Source organism: Microsporum canis, genomic scaffold (assembly GCF_000151145.1).
Source record: "Microsporum canis CBS 113480 supercont1.6 genomic scaffold, whole genome shotgun sequence".
In the NCBI taxonomy this organism is placed as follows: domain Eukaryota; kingdom Fungi; phylum Ascomycota; class Eurotiomycetes; order Onygenales; family Arthrodermataceae; genus Microsporum; species Microsporum canis.
This window is the reverse complement of record NW_003299164.1, coordinates 46,771-65,407: the sequence shown is the minus strand read 5'-3', so window position 1 is coordinate 65,407 and position 18,637 is coordinate 46,771. Positions and strand designations below refer to the sequence as shown.

The window sequence follows — 18,637 nt, the reverse complement described above, 5'->3', positions numbered from 1 at the left end:
GACAAGAGCTTTCGGTCTAGTCCCCTTGGCCGTTGGGGAAGACCTTGAGGGAGAGAGACCCTGGGGGAGAAGGGGGGGCAATATAAAAAAACAATAATATATGGCAAAAGTTGGAGAAGTTGGAGAAGTATAAAGATGCTCCCGTCGACCGGCTCTCCATGAACCGGAGTTGCAGGGCTTTCTAAGCATTTATCCACTTCTTCCACTTCCCGTCCAAAGGATTTTTCTCTTTGCCTCTGGGTCGATGACACTATCCCGTTTCCCGCCCGGATTCAACCAAGCTTTGAATATTTATATTTAGGCGGACAGACCAGACCGAGTTCTTGTTGACGTTTTTCAACTCTTCCCAGCTCCTGTGTGAACTCCTGCTTCCCCTCCCTTTTTCGCCCTTCTTTTGTTTTGATATATCTGCTCAACCAGATATTGTTCCGTCATCATAATGGGAAGCGTCGAAGAGCCAAAGCAGCAGCGTCTGCGCTTGCCGTGGATTGAAACCCCTTTGATTGAATCTACCAGTCTCTCCAAAGCTGCGGGATGGTGTGCTCTCCCCCACCCAGAATACCAAGTCAACAAACAAATAGACTAATTGGTTCTATACAGCCGCATCTTCCTCAAACTCGACAACCTCCAGCCCAGCGGCTCGTTCAAGTCTCGAGGTATTGGAAACCTGGTCCGTGGCCATGCCACTGACCCCGCCAACAAGGGCAAGCGGCTACACTTCTTTATCCCCTCTGCTGGGAATGCTGGCTTGGGGGCGGCCTTTGCAGCTTCTGCGCTCAACTACCCTTGCACCGTCGCCGTGACAGTCAACACCAAACCGGTCATGATCAAGAAGCTTCAGCAGGCCGGTGCCCGCGTTGTCCAACACGGAACCAACCTGGACGAGGCCGCCGTTCGCATGCGCGAGATGATGAAAGAGCTCACTGATCACCCTACTCCAGGCGGGTCGGAGGTCGTGGCCATCGAACTGCACCCCTTTGACCGCCAGCACATCTGGGAAGGCGTAAGCACCATGTCGGACGAACTTGCGTACCAGCTTCCCCCAGCCGAGGAGAACGACCCTTGCCTACGCAAGGCCCTCCCTTGTGACGCCATCATCTGCTCTGTAGGTGGTGGCGGGCTCATGAACGGCCTTATCATGGGTATTGAGCGTCAGGCACCTATGCTAGACGCCGCAGCCAGCGCTACTTCAACCAACGGCACCACCACCGAAAATAATACTCCTGCTGGAGATGACAACATCCATATAATTGCCACCGAGACTCGGGGCGCTGACGCCCTTGCCGTGTCCGTCGAGAAGAACTCCCGCATTTCCCTGCCAAAGATCACATCCGCCGCCTCCTCGCTTGGCGTCCTCCGCATTGCCGAGAAGGCCTGGGACAACTACGTCTCCCCTCCGAAGGGCGTCAAGGTTCACTCTCTCGTACTCTCAGACGCAGATGCGGCTCGGGGCTGCCTCCGCCTCGCAGAAGACGAGAAGATACTTGTTGAACTCGCCTGTGGTGTCTCTGTCGAGGCAGCCTTTGGACCCCATCATCAACCCGAAACCGCACCTCCACCCGCAAAGAGGGTCAAGCTTAGCGCTGAGGGCAGCGCACCAACCACCAACGGAGAGACGGTCGTCAACGGAATAAACAAGTCTTACCTGCAACAGCTCATTCCCAACTTTGGCCCTCAGACCAGAGTTGTTATCGTCGTATGTGGAGGAAGCAACGTCTCCCTTTCTATGGCCGGCGAGTGGAGAGAGAAACTTGACGCCGGTTGGGGCAGCGATGATCCAGGCAACATCGCGGTCCCGCCAACTCCCGCATAGACACGATACCACTTTTTTCATCCTCACACTTTTCCGGTTTATACGCCTGTCTTGTATATGGCAGAGCTTCCTTTTTAATGACAGTTTGATATGATGGCTTTACGGCGTTTGGGGCTCAAAAATGTCTGGGGACATGGGCTTGTTTTAATACACCTTTTGCATCTTCTTCTGGTTACTTGAAGGGCTACTCTTTTTTTTTTTTTAATCTTCTTTGCATGCAGACGACAGTTTTCTTTATATCCCGTGTCCCTCTCCTTTACTTTTTGCCTGCTGGGAACAGAAAAGTCAATCACCAGAGAAAGATAGAGATTAGAAACTAAACACATGTTCCAACAAGTTTCATTTCCTAGCTGTCCAACGATCTAATCCGATAATCCCAATAATTTTTCCTGACAGGATCGTACTTGTCCTTCAGCATTGTAAACATCCGCACCGCATTGCTCTTTGCCTCGGGGTCTTGCGCTTCTTCGGCGTACACATCGCCCAACCACTCCAGTGCATGGCTGCTCTTGACTTGGATCTCGCGCTTCCCTTCCTCAACCACCTCCTCGATAACAAACCGCTGTGCGAACGTCTTGATATCCGCCAGCCCTCGACCGGCAGCCCTGAGCACGCCGCGCATGTACGCCCACGGACTCCGGTTCTCAGGCGCCAGCACGATCTTCTTCTTTGCATACTCCACTTCGCCATCAACCATGTCCTCGTCCACAACTACCATCTTCCCTGCACCAGCGCCCATGCTGGCAGCAGTCCCCACACCAGGCAGCCCACTATCAAAACCCTCCCTAGGCGCAAACCGCATAATCCACCGGTGGTTCCAGGCAGAATTGTTCCTCACATCCTCGTCAATCATTCTCTCTATATCCGCCAACTCAGCTGGCGAATCCCATAGTTTGAAGTGTCTGAGAAGCCAGTGTCTGTATGTCCAGACGTGATAGTTTTTGGCATCTAGAGCAAACATCTTTACTAAGAAGTCCAGTTCTCCCTCAGGTAAGGTAGGGAAGACGGATTCATTGGACATTATTACTTGGCGGTGGTGCCTGTAGATAGGATCGTTAGCAGCGTAATTTCCGCCTGAGGGTTGGAAGGCTTCCGGTTACCATATCTGATAGCTCTTTAAATATTTAGTGGATAGCTGGTCGAGCCAGGCGAGCTCAGCTTTCAGATCTTTGCCCAGAGCATTGAGTATTTGTGCTCTGTAGAGCCTGTTTACACCCAGTTATCAGCATGATTGTAGCCATAGTCGACAGAGAAGGAGAAAGAGAGCGTCCCTATATACCAGACCGTATAATGTGCTGGATTCGACCGAATCACATCCTCTGTCAATGCTAGTGCTCGGTCTGACATCTCGTTCGCGGCCATCACGGCCCGCAGATAAGCAGTCGCCTCAGCGTACTCGTCTGAATACGCAATTGTCGCCAGCGGCAACGTCTCGCCGGCCACATTAGCGGTAGTCACCGAGCCATCGCCGCCAGCACTGTCTCTGTCTGCCTGAGTAAAGCGATTTGACCCATCATCCAGCGGGATGGGGGTAACTGATGCCCACGCGGGGTCGGAGGAGTATTTCGACATGGCTGGGTATTTTTCTTATCCAAGGGGGGAGCGCAAGCCAGATGGGGACGACGCACACTTCAGCGCCTACGAGGTGCAGATGCTCTCTTTCATTTTTATATTCAAACTCGGCGTCAAATCTCATGAATCGACGTTTGGTTTTTATTGTTCGAACGAGAAACAATAGCATCTCGATTATGTAAGCTAACCCTATATCAAAGTAGAAAACGTAGAAAGACATAGAGAGATTGTAGATATAGAAGGGTAAGGATGGTAGTATTTATATCTACTATGAAGGGCCCTGGTCTAAGGAACAGCATAGCATGGCTAAAAGGAGTCAAGAATTGAACGGCGCCTCGCTTCTTACAAGGGTTATTAGAAAAGGCGTAGGAATATCAAAGTGGTATTAAGAGGATGATGTCAAGGCATCGAACGGCTAGCAAGACCCCGAACCAGTAGAGAGCAGTTGAGCAAGCGTTGATTGACCGAAAGAGAAACGAAAAGAAGGAGAGAAGTCCACCGTCATCGTCAGGTCGAAGTTCCGCGTCTCCAAAACTTCCAGCCTTCCCTCTTCTCTGGCCCGCCGACCCCGACCAGCTGTTCGATGCCATCGATGCCAACGGCGTTCTCGAACTTCAGCTGGTCTATCTCCTCGCCGCCTTCTTCGTCGGTGCCGTTCTGGAGGACGGCGGGCCAGAGGACGCCTACTCCGTCTCCGCCCAGAGAGGTCTCGTAGCGCTCAAAGCCCTCGTCATCAAGCTGCTCTTCCATATGCTCGATGGCGGCCTCGTTTCGGTTGCCCTTGAGCAATGTTATGGTGCAGCCACCTCCGCCGGCTCCCGTCAGCTTGGTCCAGCCGATATCTGCATGGTCTACCAGCTCTCGGATGCGCTCTAGGCGAGGGTGGGAGACGCCCAGGGAGACGAGCAAGCCGTGGTTTATGCGGAACAGCTGTCCAAAGTGATCGATCGTATCATGGCAGTTTTCGTCGAAGTCGTCCGACATGATGATGCGGTGGGCGTTCTCGGTAAGCTGTCCGATGCTGTCCAAGACCGACTCCGTAATGGCAGGATGCGCTTTCTTCAAGGCGCCGACTTTTGCGACCTCTACGGCCGTGGATCGAGGCTGGCGAGAATTGATCAGGAGGAGCCGCATCTCGGGGAAATCTAGGATAGGAATCACGGTCGGTGGTTTGGAGTAGTCTCCTCTCCGGAATATCACTGCCTTGCCGCCGGTAGACACCGTATTGTCGACGCCGCTCGGGTTGCCGTGTATGCACAGCTCGCCCACAAACGCCCACCGGTTGATGCGCTCGAGCTGTACCTCCGCCTCGTCCGGCGGCTGGTCCTGGTGTGGTCCGGCCAAGATGCGAACCTGCAGCAGCAGCGCAGTGCTCAGACACACAGAGACACTCGCACTGCTTCCCAGGCCGGCTCCCACCGGTATCGTCGATCGAAGCGTATAGATGGCGGCGTGCGTCTTTGGCGACCCGAGCGAGAGGAAGAGGTAGAGGAATTGGTTGGCAGAATGGTGGTGTATCTTCCGCACTTCCTCCGGTTCGTCCATCGACACCATCGCGACGTGAGGCTTCAGAGCTTCGAGCAGCTCCGGATCAAGCTCCGTGACGGAGTCATAGTAGAACTTCTTCTTCGACGGGTGGTGGAAGACGTCCCACGGCAACGAGTCGATATCCCACGTAAAATCCAGCCCGATATCCCTGAAATTGAGCGTAACCGTACGATGCGACTTCGACAGCGTCGTGACCAGCAGATAGGACCGTAGAGATATGGCCGCAGCCATTGCCTTCCTCCCATGCACGACAGCGTGTTCTCCAAACACAATGACCTTGCCGGGCGCCGACACCATGAACGGCGGTGCCATTGGCGACGAGAGCTTCCTCCCCATCCTCGACTTGACGCTCAACCGGCCTGCTGGAAGCCCTTCTATTCCTGACCGTACCGGCGACGGCGTGATGGCCCCGTCTGAGCTGTCTAGGGATTCATCGTCAGGCATGGTCATCTTCAGGCTGTGGCGGCCGTTGCGCTTCGATCGTACGGGTATATTGCTCTCAAACCGCTCAACCATGGTCGACCTAAAATCTTCTTTATTTCTGGTTTCGACAGCGAGGGAACGGTTCCACGGCGTGTGTTCGTATTTTATCTTATTTTTCGGCTCTCTTCGTCAACGTAGCATGGTGGCGCAGTGGATTGACTGGAAAAAAGGGAGTGAAGATTGGGGATTTCGGAGGCCGCAGCCTGTTGTTCGTGATATATCAGCCGGATGGCCAATTACTACTACTGTTATTCCAGTAACCGTCGTTCGTTGGGAGGATCAAGGGAGGCCCGGCGGATCAAGGATTCGACGCCGAACTTCTTAGCTGTCGTTGTTCTGTCTTACGGCCAGAGGGGAAAAAAAGCTGTACGATGTAAAGCTGAAATATGAGATATTTGCCCGATTTGGCTCAGGTTTGGATGTTTTCTTTTTTTTTTTTAAACGCATGTTTTGTAACGGTCAACTTTGACTATGTAATATCTACCGAAATGTATGTAATAACAACTGTATGTCCGAACGCTGGAAAAAGCTATGCAAAAGGGCTACTAGGGATAATAAAGAATGAAAGCGGCTTCGTTCATAGGTTCATCGTCACGGTGACGCTGTTGCTGTGGACGAGCAGACACGGCGGAAGGCCGTCGCAGAGCACTTCGAGGTCGTCGACGTACGCTTCACAGGAGGCCTTGTCGTGTGAGACGCCTTCGACAGGGGTCGGCAGGGTGGTGAACACCACGGCCGTTTCCTTGCTCTGCGATTTGATCAGCTCGTTCAGTATCAGGTGCTGGGCCCGGCCGGGAAGGTCGTTGAACGAGAGAGGGACCGCGGCCTGGAAGGGGTATCCGGATGCTCGTGGTTGGGCTTCCAGATCGCCTTCGGCTGGAATAGTGGACGGCTGGCCGGATGCACCGCCATTTCGGGTGTAGATGGATTCAAAGCCTGGCGTCGCACTTCCGCGGCGGGGAGGCGATGAATCAGCGAACATGATCGAGGGCCCTGTCCCTTCTTCAGTTACCACCTTCGTCGCTGGTATGGGGGCAGACGAGAATTTGGCGCTCGATGCAACGCGGCCTTTCTTTGTGAACACGGCGCGAGGGGACGGGGTGTCCGAAGTCTCAGGTTCCTTGACCGTTGGGGTTTCAGAGGCCGCCATCGGCTCGTTTTCGTCTTCGCCCTCTCCTTCATTCTCTCCCTCGCTCTCGCTCAGATACGGGTCGATATCGCTCTCTTCTGAAGATGACTCGTCATCGTCGTTTCCGTCAGAGTTGTACTCTACCATGGAATCCAGCAGTCGATGGGTCTGCATCCCGAGGCTGACTCCAGGCCCAATTGACCTCCTCCGAGACGACTCAATGACTCTCTTCAGGCCTTCCAGCCCAGCGCGTCGTCTCCCTCCTTCACGGGGTGTTGTGGTACCAGACCCTGTTGGAGTGTGTCTCTGTGACTTGGTTGATCTGCTCCGAGCCTCCTCTGAAACGGCCCTGTACCGCCCAAGCTCCTGCCACCAATCCTCGTCTTCCAACGCCTTTTCGACCGAGTCGAGCATGGCCTTATCCACATTACTTCTATCCCCATTCACAATTACGCGGTAGGTTTGTAAATCTCCGCTCGCGAGCCAAAACACCAACACTTCTGCACTGATCCGAAGCCTCTCGAGTAGAGTCATCACTCTTTTCCGCTCTTCTTCAACGTCTGTCTCATATTCTACAAACACCGCCACTCGCAACCGGCATGAATGTTTCCAGGACGGAACAGTGTTGAGAATGCAGCCAAGCTGTAAGATTAACGTATATGTGTCAAAATTGGTCGTGAGATAGTTGGGACGGGTCCGTCCTCCATCCGACGATATTTCTCCGGACATTTGAATCGGCCACAAATCAATGAATTTGATCGGTAAATCTCCATCATTGGTCCCTGGCAGCTCGAGATTCTCAAATCCTCTCGCAACCGCAACATTGATGCGTAACTGGAATAGCAGGTCCTCCAGGACTGTCAAGTAGCTCTGAATACCCACTGGTGAATGTCTCTCAAACAAATCCGTTCTGCTCTTTCGGATGTGGTCTCTTTCGCCTTCACTGACGACTGAGATACTCCTCGTTGACCGTCTCAATGGAATTCCAAGTTCGAATGAAATGTCGGGTTTCTCTTTGCGAAATTGGTCTATTACAACAACATTGGGCCGCATCCCTCCGAGTCCAGCACTTAAAGCAATGTTCCTGATTCCCCATTCCATATTAGGAGCCGCTGTTATGTTGATAAAGGCCTTCACCTTTGAATATTCAATAAATTTATTCCAGGCAGTCTGTTCCTTCCTGACAACTGGAACAGCTGTTGCAAAATCATCGGTAACCAGAACACGGCCAAGAACGAACAGGCCGCCCTTTTTCAACGAGTTGCAAAAATGGATCATCTTATATTGTGATTCGAAGTCGTTGACAAAGAGAAGGATTTGTGGTCTCCAGAATTTGACATGCTCGGGTCGAAGTCGAAGTAGGTATTTGCGGACCTGGTGATAGATGAGGCTTTGGCTGACATCTCCCCACGTCTTTGGAGGAGCCATGTAGTGGATTAGAAGGAAGAGGGTCACCAATACACAAACACACCCGGTGGCGTATACCCCATCAGTAAAGAACATGCTAGCTCCACTGATAACGGTACCGACAAAAGCAGTTGTCGAATTGAAGTAATGAAATGACGGCCTAAAGTTCGGGGCCGATCCAATCTTTAGCAAGAAGCAAGCTAGATTCGTGACCAGAAAGGTCATCAAGTATGCCATCGAGACGAAAGAGGCGATCTGGTTGATATCGAAAAATATTGTTATCTGTGCTATTATGAAGGTAATCAGGATAGAACTAATGGGATCATCGTTCTTCTTTGTTCCTTTTGCAAAAATTGACAAGCCAGGTAGTAGGGCATCCCTCGAGATGGCCTGGAGTACCTTTGCAGCACCGATGATGCCCATAAGAGAGGAGAAAAATGATGTTGAAAACTCTCCCAGAACAATAAGGGAACCTGAGATGCTTGTCTAACTTCTAATGAGTAAAGCCGTCGAGACATTGCGATAAAAAAGTAAAAAAAGAATATTATGCTTACATCCTGTATGATATTGACATCTTTATATAACGACTCTCTTGTGACACTCGCTGCCAGAGTAAAAATAACGACCGTATAGGTAGCGAATGTAAGTGCAAGACCATAAAGAGTTCCTTTCGGGATGGATCTGCTTGGATTCTTGAGGTCGCCAGACATGCTTGTCCCGCTGTACGCTGATGTGTTAGCTGAGTTAAACTATATGGAATGGGGTTTCTGGAAGGCAACACGAACGCAAATATGCCAGATGTGGCAGGGAAGAGGATCCCAAACAGATCTTGGAAGGTTTCTCGTTTTTTGAGTTGACTTCCCGCTGCACCTTTTGTAAGGTGTGGGTATATATTATCGAAGAATGAAGTGCTGCTAAAACCGGTAAATTCAATCCCTAGGCGTTCGTTTTTAAATGGCTGCTTGATACACGCTGATAACGGTATGCTAAACGTTGACACCAAGAGAATAACGAGCAGTCCATTACTTGCGCGGGAAAAGACCGAGCTCCCTGCTAGGCAAATAGCCGTACAGAGGACGAGAATGATCGTTGCCCAAAGGTACTCCCACCAAAAACCTTCGTAGAGAACATTGGACTTGCTACCGGAAATGACGCCAAATTGTGCTTAAAGCAGTCAACAAGACCGACTGCGTTCATCCCAGTGTTTAAAACACAGCCGAGGTAGAACACGATACCAATTGAGCCACCAAACTCGGTGCCTAGGGAACGGCTGATGAGATAGTAGGCGCCTCCTCCTCTAACAGTTCCGTTCGTTGCAATGGCTGAAATTGACATGGTAGTAATCAGATTGATAGCGTATGATATAACAAGCATACCTATTCAATCTCATTTAGACCTTCATTTACGGAAGAAGAGAAAAGAAGAAAACAGGGATTTCCACTCACCCATCATACCCAGAATACCACTCTGACCTAGAAGAAAGCCGAAACGAAGGAACATGAGAATACTCAGGACGTTTAGTGTCGTCGGGACAAAAACGCCAGAGAAGGACCCCAGCTTCTGAGCCTCGTTCCCATCATTCTGAATCTGCTTTTCTCCTTCATCCGGAAAGGTTAGTTTGGCATGTATGGGCCTGGCTAGCGAGGCTCTCTGTAGACGAGAAACACTCCTGCTCCTCTGTCGAACCCCATGTTGGTCTTCACTGCTTGTCCTTCTCAAGCCACCGAGCCCGGGTATGCTCCTAAAGAACGAGTTAGACATGATGCAAAGACCTCAGGTTTCGAGTTGGTGGCTCTATGGGAAGTATCCTAACCAGCCAACTCCAGAGGCATGCTGTATTTCCGGAGAACTAGTTTCGTCGTTGGCAGAGCCATTAGGCGGGCGATTCATGGTTGATGAAGAATTGCGTCTCTGGTTGGGAAACCTGTTAAGGGTCTTTATGCAACAGCCAGGACCCCCTGTCGAATGCAAAGACAAGAAGCTCTTATCAAAGCATCCCCTTTCCGCCGCTGAACTCCAATCAATATAGTGGAATAGCTGAATATCTCGTTCGATCCGCCAAGTACTGACTGACGAGCACTACCAAGTGTATACGACAAAAAGCAGACGTTGACGTTGACGTTGAAGATTGATATCTCGACCAGCAACTTTCGTCATCGCCCAAAATGGAAGAGATAGTCACGTGAATAAGCTGAGTTTCTTCCCGATCAGGAACGAAGGATATTACTAAGCTAATTTATTATTAAGATGATCACATGACCTACACTCCGCACCAAAAAAGCCGCATTAACCGCATTTGGACAGCAGCTGACATAAAAACTGCGTCATAGAGAGGTTGAGCCAATCAGCGTCGGCCTTTTTAGCTAAGCACAAAACACCCAAAAAAAGAAAAGCCGCTTAAACCTTTTCTCGACCTTCGTCACGCCGACTGAGCGCCGGACGAACATCTTGAGCTGCTGACCGTCCAGCTTGCAGCTTTGCATTTAAAACCACGTCTCTTTGCCCTTCAAGCGAAGCTGCAAGGTCGGTTTGTCTGTCCTACAAGATCAGTGTCTCCAAAGCCTTCTAGGTGGTACCTCTGGCCGGCTCGCCTTCTTCTTGTCTCGGTGTGACGATAACTAACCCACACGCCCTCCCCGTTTCACCCATTACCCGGCAGTGGGTGTTGTTAGATGACCGCAACCGCCAGCGATATGGACCAGGGGAAGGATATACCGGTGGCGGCGTCTGCGCTGCGTGAAGAGTCTCCTCGTGGCAGAGCTCTCAGCGGCACCCCTCCTGCTGAAGGCCTGGCTCCAGGATCACTTCCGAGGCATATAACCACGGCCAGGCTTGCTTCACCCATCCCTTCGTCGTCATTTACGGAGGCACAGGACCTGCAGCTGAGGCATGTCCCAACGCCCAGACAAGCTCCTCCCGCTGACTCAACTACAACGGATTTCAAGGCCTCGTCCATCGTGCCATCATCACTTGATACTGCTCGCCCGTCCGCCTTGACCAGTGCTCTTCAGGACGAGAATGGCTCCAACGGGACCACTAATTCCTCCAATGGAGCACCCGTCGAGGATGCAGAAGTCGTAAAACGACATCTTGTGCAACCACCACTTGAGTCAGCAGACTCTAATGACACCAACGGGAAAAAGCCGGAATCCACTAAATCTGGCGGAAGTGGAAACAAAGATGCAGAGGAGTTTTCCAGTCTACAGCTTCAAGGTGGTGATATTACGAGACCCATCTACCGATGGGCTGAAGCAGAGTCCCAGGAACAGCAGGGCCCCAAAAGACGGAAAAGTTTTGACCTTGCAAGGCCAGAACCTGAATCCGAGACACTAGACATCAGCACAATCAGAGTTCCAGGTGGCTTTCGCCGAGACTTCCTGCGTCGAACCGGTGGAGAGCAAAATACTCTCACCGCCCCTGCAGACCCTGAGCAGGCTCTTTCCCAGCCCCGTTTACCTACCAACAGCTTCTTGGAATTCCTGACCTTGTTCGGTCATTTTGCCGGTGAGGAGCTTGAGGAAGATGACGAAGTGTTGGGCCCAGGCGAATTTTTCACCCGGAGGGCTGGACCTGGAGAAGAGGAGCCTTCAGAGGAAACCTCTCTTCTTCGGCCAGGAAGCGCCGGAGGCCGTATGCCCAAGGAACGAGCTGCCAAAGCCACAAATACTTCTATGGGCGCTATTCTCCTCCTTTTAAAATCATTTGTTGGCACCGGTGTCCTGTTTCTCCCAAGGGCTTTTTTGAATGGCGGAATGCTATTTAGCTCCATCGTGCTAGTTGCGATATCGGCCCTAAGCTATTACTGTTTCATCCTGCTTGTCAACACCCGGAATAAAATCAATGGCTCCTTTGGCGACATGGGAGGCGTCCTTTACGGTGAGAAAATGAGAAAGCTCATTCTACTTTCCATTGCTCTCAGCCAGCTTGGCTTCGTTGCCGCCTATATCGTTTTCGTCTCTCAAAACCTCCAAGCATTTATTTTATCTGTCAGCAATTGCGAGACGCTCATGAACATCAAATATGTTATCTTGATGCAGCTCATTATTTTCTTACCGCTCTCACTTGTTCGTGATATTTCCAAACTGGCCTTCACAGCCCTGATTGCAGATGTGTTCATCTTACTCGGCTTGGTCTATCTGTACGGATTTGGCATCAGTACCATTATGGAACAGGGTATTGCCGACATTCAGCCATTCAACCCCAAATCATATACCCTTCTAATTGGAACCGCTATCTTCACCTTCGAAGGAATCGGCCTGATCATTCCTATTCAAGAGTCTATGAAACGCCCCGAGAAATTCCCGGGTGTCCTAGCCCTGGTCATGGTTATTATCACCGTAATATTTCTCTCCATGGGCGTTGTCGGCTACGCGACCTTTGGCTCTAAGACCGAGACTGTTGTCATTCTCAATCTTCCTCAACAGGATAATTTTGTCCGATCAATCCAGTTCTTATATGCCGCTGCTATCCTTCTGAGTACTCCTCTCCAGCTTTTCCCCGCCATCAGAATTCTGGAGAATGGCCTCTTTACCCGTAGTGGAAAATATAACCCTGGAATCAAATGGAAGAAGAACATATTCCGCTTCTTCCTTGTTTTGTTATGCGCTGTCATTGCCTGGGGTGGAGCCGGAGACTTGGACAAGTTCGTCTCCCTAATTGGTAGTTTCGCTTGTGTTCCGCTCGTCTTCGTGTATCCGGTATGTCTCTCACTGTTCTTTTAATCCTAATCACCTAAGCAGTTAAAGCTAACCACGTTATTTTTTATTAGCCGATGCTTCATTACAAGGGCGCGGCAAGCACTTTTGTACAAAAGTCTTTGGACATCAGTCTCGCCGTCTTCGGTCTGATATGCTGCGCATACACTACCGCCCTAACTATCTCTAACTGGGGAGATGGTGGTGGTGGCTCCAAACTTCCTGGATATTGCGATAAGTAATGCATGCATCCTTTATTTCGGCGCTGTCTGGTAACATGGCGTTTGCATCCCCTTATTACCATCGAACCCCATTCTTTGGCTTAGCCTCTCCCAAGGCTTTAAATTTCGGTATATCTCATCCTTATCACCCCCAATTCGAGTCGTACATAACTTTTCACTACTTTCACGATATAGATTTCATTACCACTACTAACTACGCTCCAAATATTTGTTTTCGCCTTTGCTAAATTGATGCTTTTTTGCTTATTTCCTTGAATCCTCTCGACCAACCCTTTTTTTCGCCTGCATCTAAGACTTGGTTCCTTTCTTGGAATACACGGGTTTAGATGTGCTGGGCTTCTCTAATTTCTTATTCTCTGCCTGTCTCCTAGAGTTAAATACATGGGTTTATCCTAGATACCTGATGCGTGCGGCCTTGCAATGAACTTTCATATTCTGCTTCTCTATATCCATAATTTACAAGGAATACAAGAGTTGACAATCAACATGTCCATGTGCCTGCTAACCCATATATTCTATCTCGCCAGCCTTCAAGGTAGAACACAATATATTTATTTCCTCCACTTTCTAACTTCAGCTTAAGAAAAGAAATGAACGGCTTTATTAAAACACAGGTGACCAAATAGAACAAACCAAACCGTGTATGACTAATACGTACAATCCAGTCCGACGCAGCAACTATATGCCAAAGGAGAGAAAGAGAAAAGAGGACAACCATATCAATCGAACACGTCTATGAAGAAGAGCTGGGCTCAACAGCTACCTTTCCGGCTTCAGCACCAGCCTCCTTGGCCTTGTTTGCTAGGGCAGCCTCTCGTCCTCCCCATCTACATGATAAAGAGAGCCAGTTAGTAGACCGCGCATAGTTGATAGATATTATGGGAGCGTAACGTACTTCCAGTAGTTCAGCCATCGGTATCCTTGAGTCAATTGGGCTCCAAAGTTGATGAAATGGCACCCGAAAAGGAGGTAGTTCTTGGGAGTGACGGCGAGGGAATAGCGCATAAAAGTTCCGGAGTAGATAACCAATGCACCGGTCATCTGCGCAGAGATACTATATCGTGTGAAAGACGTAGTTAGATGGCTGTATTCATTACACCGGTCTGGGTGCGAAGATAGCCGCTCAACTTGACCGGGTTGGCAAAAGGAGGACCAGAGGGCAAAGCGAAGATATAGAGGGGCGACGCCGCGATGACATACATTTCAGGATCTTTCTGAGTATCCATAACCGCAGCAACCGGAATGCCGAAGTTGGATACGGGGCCCCAGAAATCTATAGAGATGTTGTCGCATGTCAGCATCCGGTTCCATAACTGAGACAAACCGATAAGAACTGCGGATGGGGTCAGGAGAGGGAGCCCAAAGGCCCTCAACATGATCTAACAGCAGCTCACGGGAGACAATTAGAGGTATTAACGAGATCTTGGAAACGTACGTGTTGAGCAGACGTAGTCCAACACCTTGTTGGACCGTATCTTCGCATTGATCGCTTTTATAACGGCGGCCATTGTGGGCGATAGTTCTCCGGATAGCAAGCGAAGAGAAGTGAGAAAGTCCGCCGTCCAGATAGACGGATTATCTGGCAGGAGGAGATGTTTATCTTCGATACAAGCAAGCTGCGCTGTTTTGGATGTCTTTTTTTTTTGCTGAATTGCTTTTCCTCAACTGAAAAAGCTCCGACTTCCGGAGGTGGAAGATATATAGTCACGTGATATAACCTGGGGAACCGCAGAATTTGATATCGAAGAGATACTAGAGGAGAAATAAGAGAATTTGATTATCTTTCACAGTATAAACTAGTAGGTGTAATATTCTCAAACTACTGCTTCAAGCTTGGGAGGTCCTTTAGCCTTTCATTTCACCGATACCACCAAACGCCATGGAGAAGAAAAATGCGAGAAGAGGATGAAGAAAAAGAAGAAACCAGTAGTCTGTCATCGTTGATTTCGAGCAAGGATATCATGCAATTAGGTATTTGCCCCGGTTTCCACAGAACGGTGTATATTTCATGACTCTAAGATGCGCAACATTATCGTCCGCCCATGCCGGGTGGGAAGCCTCTCCCCTGGCCTGGAGGCTGGAAGCCGGGTGGTGGTTGGAATCCGCCAGCTAGATATTGTTAGTATACAGGTAAATCAAGATATAAGAAGATTTGGTGCACTTACGAGGTCCGCCAGGAGCCCCGGGAGCCCCAAAGCCTGGTGGTGGACCGAACCCAGCTTTTATAAAGTCAGCAATTGGCAATGAAAATGAATCAAGCGCGGGTAAAACTTACGTGGTCCTCCAGGGGGTCCTCCTCTACCTCCAAAGCCGGGAGGGGGCCCACCAGGAAATCCAGCTGGAGGGGGGAATGAGCCAAACCCAGCTGGTGGTGGTGGTCCTCCGACACCAGCAGCTGGCCCGCCAAGTCCAACAGGCAGCCCTCTTCCGGCAGGTTTGCTGATTCCCGGCCCGGCAGCAAGAGTAGCAGAGACGCCCGCAATGCCGGCCGCAGTTGTTCCTAATCGGGCAGCTGGCTCTGCAGGAGGCGGGCCGTCGACCGAACATGAGACGACGTGTGTCCCGCGGACGATTGTAAGCCCCAGTGTCCGTTTTTCTTCCGCTTCTACTAGCTGGGGAGTGCTGCTGCTCCCCGCCGCAGCTTGTCCTCCCTTGCCTGACTTCTTTTTTACTCGGCGAAATTCTTCGGTATCCGCGAGTACGAGGTTCATGTGCTATATCTACCGTTAGCCAGATCCCACACCAATATCCGTACATGTGTATGCCCGCCCAGGTTACGTTACCTTGTCGAATGCAAGCATCTGGCCGGTCATCTGTCGCCCATCAGTCAACGTAACCCGCATCCTATAGTTGATCTAGTTTTGCGCGTCAGTTCGTATCCATAAGCACACCTAGAGTAAATACACAGCATTGCCCAGCAGCAACATCCGGGGTAACCGTACGAGATTTTGCTAGTAGACGTGTCAGCGATCCTATCTTGCTATTGAGTTATAGCTCCAGTCAAACCCACCATCTTCCCTTGCTTGTTTGAGGCCATGGCTGCCTCAGGTGCGCACGAATGCGACTTTCTAACAGGCCGAAGGATATGACTGAGCCGCCCAGCTCCCAATGTCTCTGCTTTTTTTTTCACCGTCGTAGTAACCAGTCGACTCTCTTCGTGAGGAGCTGCAAGATATCTTTATGCCTTTCGTTCTCTTTTCTTTTCGTCTTTCGATGTTTTGGAGATGCAGTTTTCCCCTTTTGGGTTTAGCGCCGCGCCAAGCCCGCGTAGGGTTTTTTTCTCTGCTTTTCGCGCACACAAAAACATTTTTCAACTTCGACTTCTTTTTCTCCCTCGAGCAAAAGCCAGCAAACAACTTCTCAGCGGCAACACTTCACAATGGTACGGTTCCCATGCTAGACGATACAGCGGCTGTGTGTGCTAACGATGATGCAGGCGGAGGGAAACGACAAGACTTCGAACCCCATGCGGGAACTCCGCATCCAGAAACTCGTCCTCAACATCTCCGTCGGCGAGTCTGGTGACAGACTTACTCGTGCAGCCAAGGTGTTGGAACAGCTGAGCGGTCAAACTCCAGTCTACAGTACGCATACCTCCTCTCCAGGGTTGGTTGATTTGGTGTGATCTGGAAAACCAAGAGAATCGAGAAGGAAATGTCGAGGGAATTGAAAGGACAAGAGGCTGACAAGCGACTGTGCGCACATACAGGCAAGGCCCGCTACACCGTCCGTACGTTCGGTATCCGACGTAACGAGAAGATCGCTGTCCACGTTACTGTCCGTGGCCCCAAGGCTGAGGAGATCCTCGAGCGTGGTCTCAAGGTCAAGGAGTACGAATTGAGAAAGAAAAACTTCTCCGAGACTGGAAACTTTGGATTCGGTATCAACGAACACATCGACTTGGGCATCAAGTACGACCCAGGTATCGGTATTTACGGAATGGACTTTTATTGCTGCATGTGAGTTACCACCACGAACGCACATATAAATAACCGCCCCTCCAAAAACAATATATACCAGGATTACTGACAGCCCGCAACTAGGACCCGTCCTGGCGAGCGTATCGCTAAGCGCCGACGGTGCAAGTCTAAGATCGGTGCTCCTCACCGCATCAACCAGCTCGAGACCATCAAGTGGTTCAAGAGCAGATTCGAGGGAATTGTCCGATAAATCAACCTTAAGAAATCAAACAAAATTCCATCGTTTCTCCCTCCGCCTCCTCCCTCTCTTCCTTTCATATGCTCTCTAATGCCCTGTTCAGGCAAGGAAGAGATACCACTTCAGGCAGCATGAAACGTCCACTTCCACCCCGTTCCCTGCCCCTGATCTCTCGCAAAACAAACCTCTCTTATGCTTGTGTTTATCGTTGTGAAGCCATGGTAGGGTGGGTCTTTTACAAGTACAGGCGTGTGCTAGGGACATCTTCCAGCGAAGACTCAACGGCAAGCAAGTATGATATGACATGCAACAACAATAAAATTTACATTTTTTCAAAATGGCTTCTTTTCCCTGCATCACAATGGAGGCTTCACATAGGGTGTCGTTCCGCTTAACCATTGCTGAGGGGGATTGTTGGCGTTCAGCCACTTTTTCTGGGACAGGAAACGAGTCATCGTTTCTTCTCCCAGGCGGCCTTGACCAGAGCTCTCGTTAGCTCCTTTAACTCTCCCTACAGGATGCTAGGGTAGTTAGACTGGCTTTCCAATCTCTCTTCCCTTGCAAGTAAATGTAATGATAGTAGTTTTTCCTATAGCAATTCCCCTAGGCAATCAAAGGTAAGAGCAAAATTGCCGTTAACTATGGTCATCATAAGAGAAAACATTGGTAAATAACAAGACGTGGCAAAAGCAAACCGTTATCGATTTCAACTTCAGCACTAGAACAATATCAAAATACCCAGTCTCATACCCTTCGACTAGATCAGACAAGCCAATCATTCAGATTCAACTCGTTAAAGCAGCTTCAAATCCAACTTCAAAACAACCTGGGAATCGTGGCTGCTATATCACTCGGGGCATCCATCATTTTTTTGGAGCCTTGTTCTCTCCCCTGACGAAGCTATAGATAACCACCCTGCATCAGCCATCAAACGTTCCAATTCACACAGAACTACATAGCCACAGGGGCATAGGTGAACAACTCACTTATCCCACCAACGACTAAGGAATCTCCTATCATCCGGTGCAGAACCCACTACTTGTTCTCTCCAGCTCTCCCTCCTATTGGCAAAGAGAGGATCACCAGACATGCGCTTCTGCGTCATCAGGCCTGCGTAAGATTGCTCAGAGCGCGAGTTATTTCTCTTCGAAGCACCCTGTTCAGGCCCAGCTCCAGATTCAGACGAAATAGAGCCCGAACGCTCCTTTGCCATGGATGGGAACAGAGTCGACGCTACACCCGGAGACTGAGATGCTTGGGTGGCAGAGACGGTAGATGAGATCGAAGCTGATCTCTCGGGTGCAATGCCAGTTACAGATGGGATGCTAGAGGTAGTGGATGCCTGGTAACTAGCTGTTAGCATGTATCTACTTCCATACTGTGGCGGGCAAACTTACTCTTCGTAACTCTTCGTTCGTCACTTCTGCTGGCACAGATGGCCGGCGAGGATGGTAAAAGTACGGCGTTCCACCCCTAACCCATACAGGTGGACGTTCAGGACGGTCACTCATGATGTATATATATATCTATGTATACATATACTGATATAGAGATGTAGATAGCTGGCCTTGAGGGCTATTCGGTGTATCAA

General features: G+C 50.2%; 9 protein-coding genes across 9 annotated transcripts; 3 read left to right on the top strand and 6 right to left on the bottom strand.

Moving 5' to 3' along the window:
• Positions 1-439: 439 nt before the first annotated feature.
• Positions 440-1,813, top strand: MCYG_06146 (L-serine dehydratase; the record flags this gene model as incomplete). Its single annotated transcript, XM_002844136.1, has 2 exons — positions 440-537; positions 601-1,813. 2 exons carry the CDS (start codon positions 440-442, stop codon positions 1,811-1,813), a joined length of 1,311 nt encoding a protein of 436 aa, XP_002844182.1.
• Positions 1,814-2,159: 346 nt separating this feature from the next.
• Positions 2,160-3,385, bottom strand: MCYG_06145 (CaaX farnesyltransferase alpha subunit; the record flags this gene model as incomplete). Its single annotated transcript, XM_002844135.1, has 3 exons — positions 2,160-2,853; positions 2,914-3,018; positions 3,093-3,385. The coding sequence occupies 3 exons, from the start codon at positions 3,383-3,385 to the stop codon at positions 2,160-2,162; spliced, it is 1,092 nt and encodes a 363-aa protein (XP_002844181.1).
• Positions 3,386-3,892: 507 nt separating this feature from the next.
• Positions 3,893-5,449, bottom strand: MCYG_06144 (mevalonate kinase; the record flags this gene model as incomplete). The annotated part of the gene is made up of 1 exon (XM_002844134.1): positions 3,893-5,449. The coding sequence occupies one exon, from the start codon at positions 5,447-5,449 to the stop codon at positions 3,893-3,895; it is 1,557 nt and encodes a 518-aa protein (XP_002844180.1).
• Positions 5,450-5,993: 544 nt separating this feature from the next.
• MCYG_06143 (solute carrier family 12 member 3) lies at positions 5,994-9,842 on the bottom strand (the record flags this gene model as incomplete). The annotated part of the gene is made up of 6 exons (XM_002844133.1): positions 5,994-8,438; positions 8,507-8,672; positions 8,738-9,116; positions 9,188-9,328; positions 9,398-9,693; positions 9,766-9,842. 6 exons carry the CDS (start codon positions 9,840-9,842, stop codon positions 5,994-5,996), a joined length of 3,504 nt encoding a protein of 1,167 aa, XP_002844179.1.
• A 782-nt stretch (positions 9,843-10,624) lies between these two features.
• Positions 10,625-12,888, top strand: MCYG_06142 (vacuolar amino acid transporter 3; the record flags this gene model as incomplete). Its single annotated transcript, XM_002844132.1, has 2 exons — positions 10,625-12,649; positions 12,721-12,888. The coding sequence occupies 2 exons, from the start codon at positions 10,625-10,627 to the stop codon at positions 12,886-12,888; spliced, it is 2,193 nt and encodes a 730-aa protein (XP_002844178.1).
• A 733-nt stretch (positions 12,889-13,621) lies between these two features.
• On the bottom strand, positions 13,622-14,396 carry MCYG_06141 (UPF0041 domain-containing protein; the record flags this gene model as incomplete). Its single annotated transcript, XM_002844131.1, has 4 exons — positions 13,622-13,715; positions 13,784-13,929; positions 14,022-14,221; positions 14,324-14,396. The coding sequence occupies 4 exons, from the start codon at positions 14,394-14,396 to the stop codon at positions 13,622-13,624; spliced, it is 513 nt and encodes a 170-aa protein (XP_002844177.1).
• Positions 14,397-14,917: 521 nt separating this feature from the next.
• MCYG_06140 (SMB) lies at positions 14,918-15,957 on the bottom strand (the record flags this gene model as incomplete). The annotated part of the gene is made up of 6 exons (XM_002844130.1): positions 14,918-14,997; positions 15,054-15,107; positions 15,164-15,602; positions 15,672-15,743; positions 15,831-15,839; positions 15,899-15,957. The coding sequence occupies 6 exons, from the start codon at positions 15,923-15,925 to the stop codon at positions 14,918-14,920; spliced, it is 681 nt and encodes a 226-aa protein (XP_002844176.1).
• Positions 15,958-16,210: 253 nt separating this feature from the next.
• On the top strand, positions 16,211-17,089 carry MCYG_06139 (60S ribosomal protein L11; the record flags this gene model as incomplete). The annotated part of the gene is made up of 4 exons (XM_002844129.1): positions 16,211-16,270; positions 16,325-16,472; positions 16,598-16,847; positions 16,932-17,089. 4 exons carry the CDS (start codon positions 16,268-16,270, stop codon positions 17,056-17,058), a joined length of 528 nt encoding a protein of 175 aa, XP_002844175.1.
• Positions 17,090-18,028: 939 nt separating this feature from the next.
• Positions 18,029-18,557, bottom strand: MCYG_06138 (conserved hypothetical protein; the record flags this gene model as incomplete). Its single annotated transcript, XM_002844128.1, has 2 exons — positions 18,029-18,388; positions 18,444-18,557. 2 exons carry the CDS (start codon positions 18,555-18,557, stop codon positions 18,029-18,031), a joined length of 474 nt encoding a protein of 157 aa, XP_002844174.1.
• Positions 18,558-18,637: the final 80 nt, after the last annotated feature.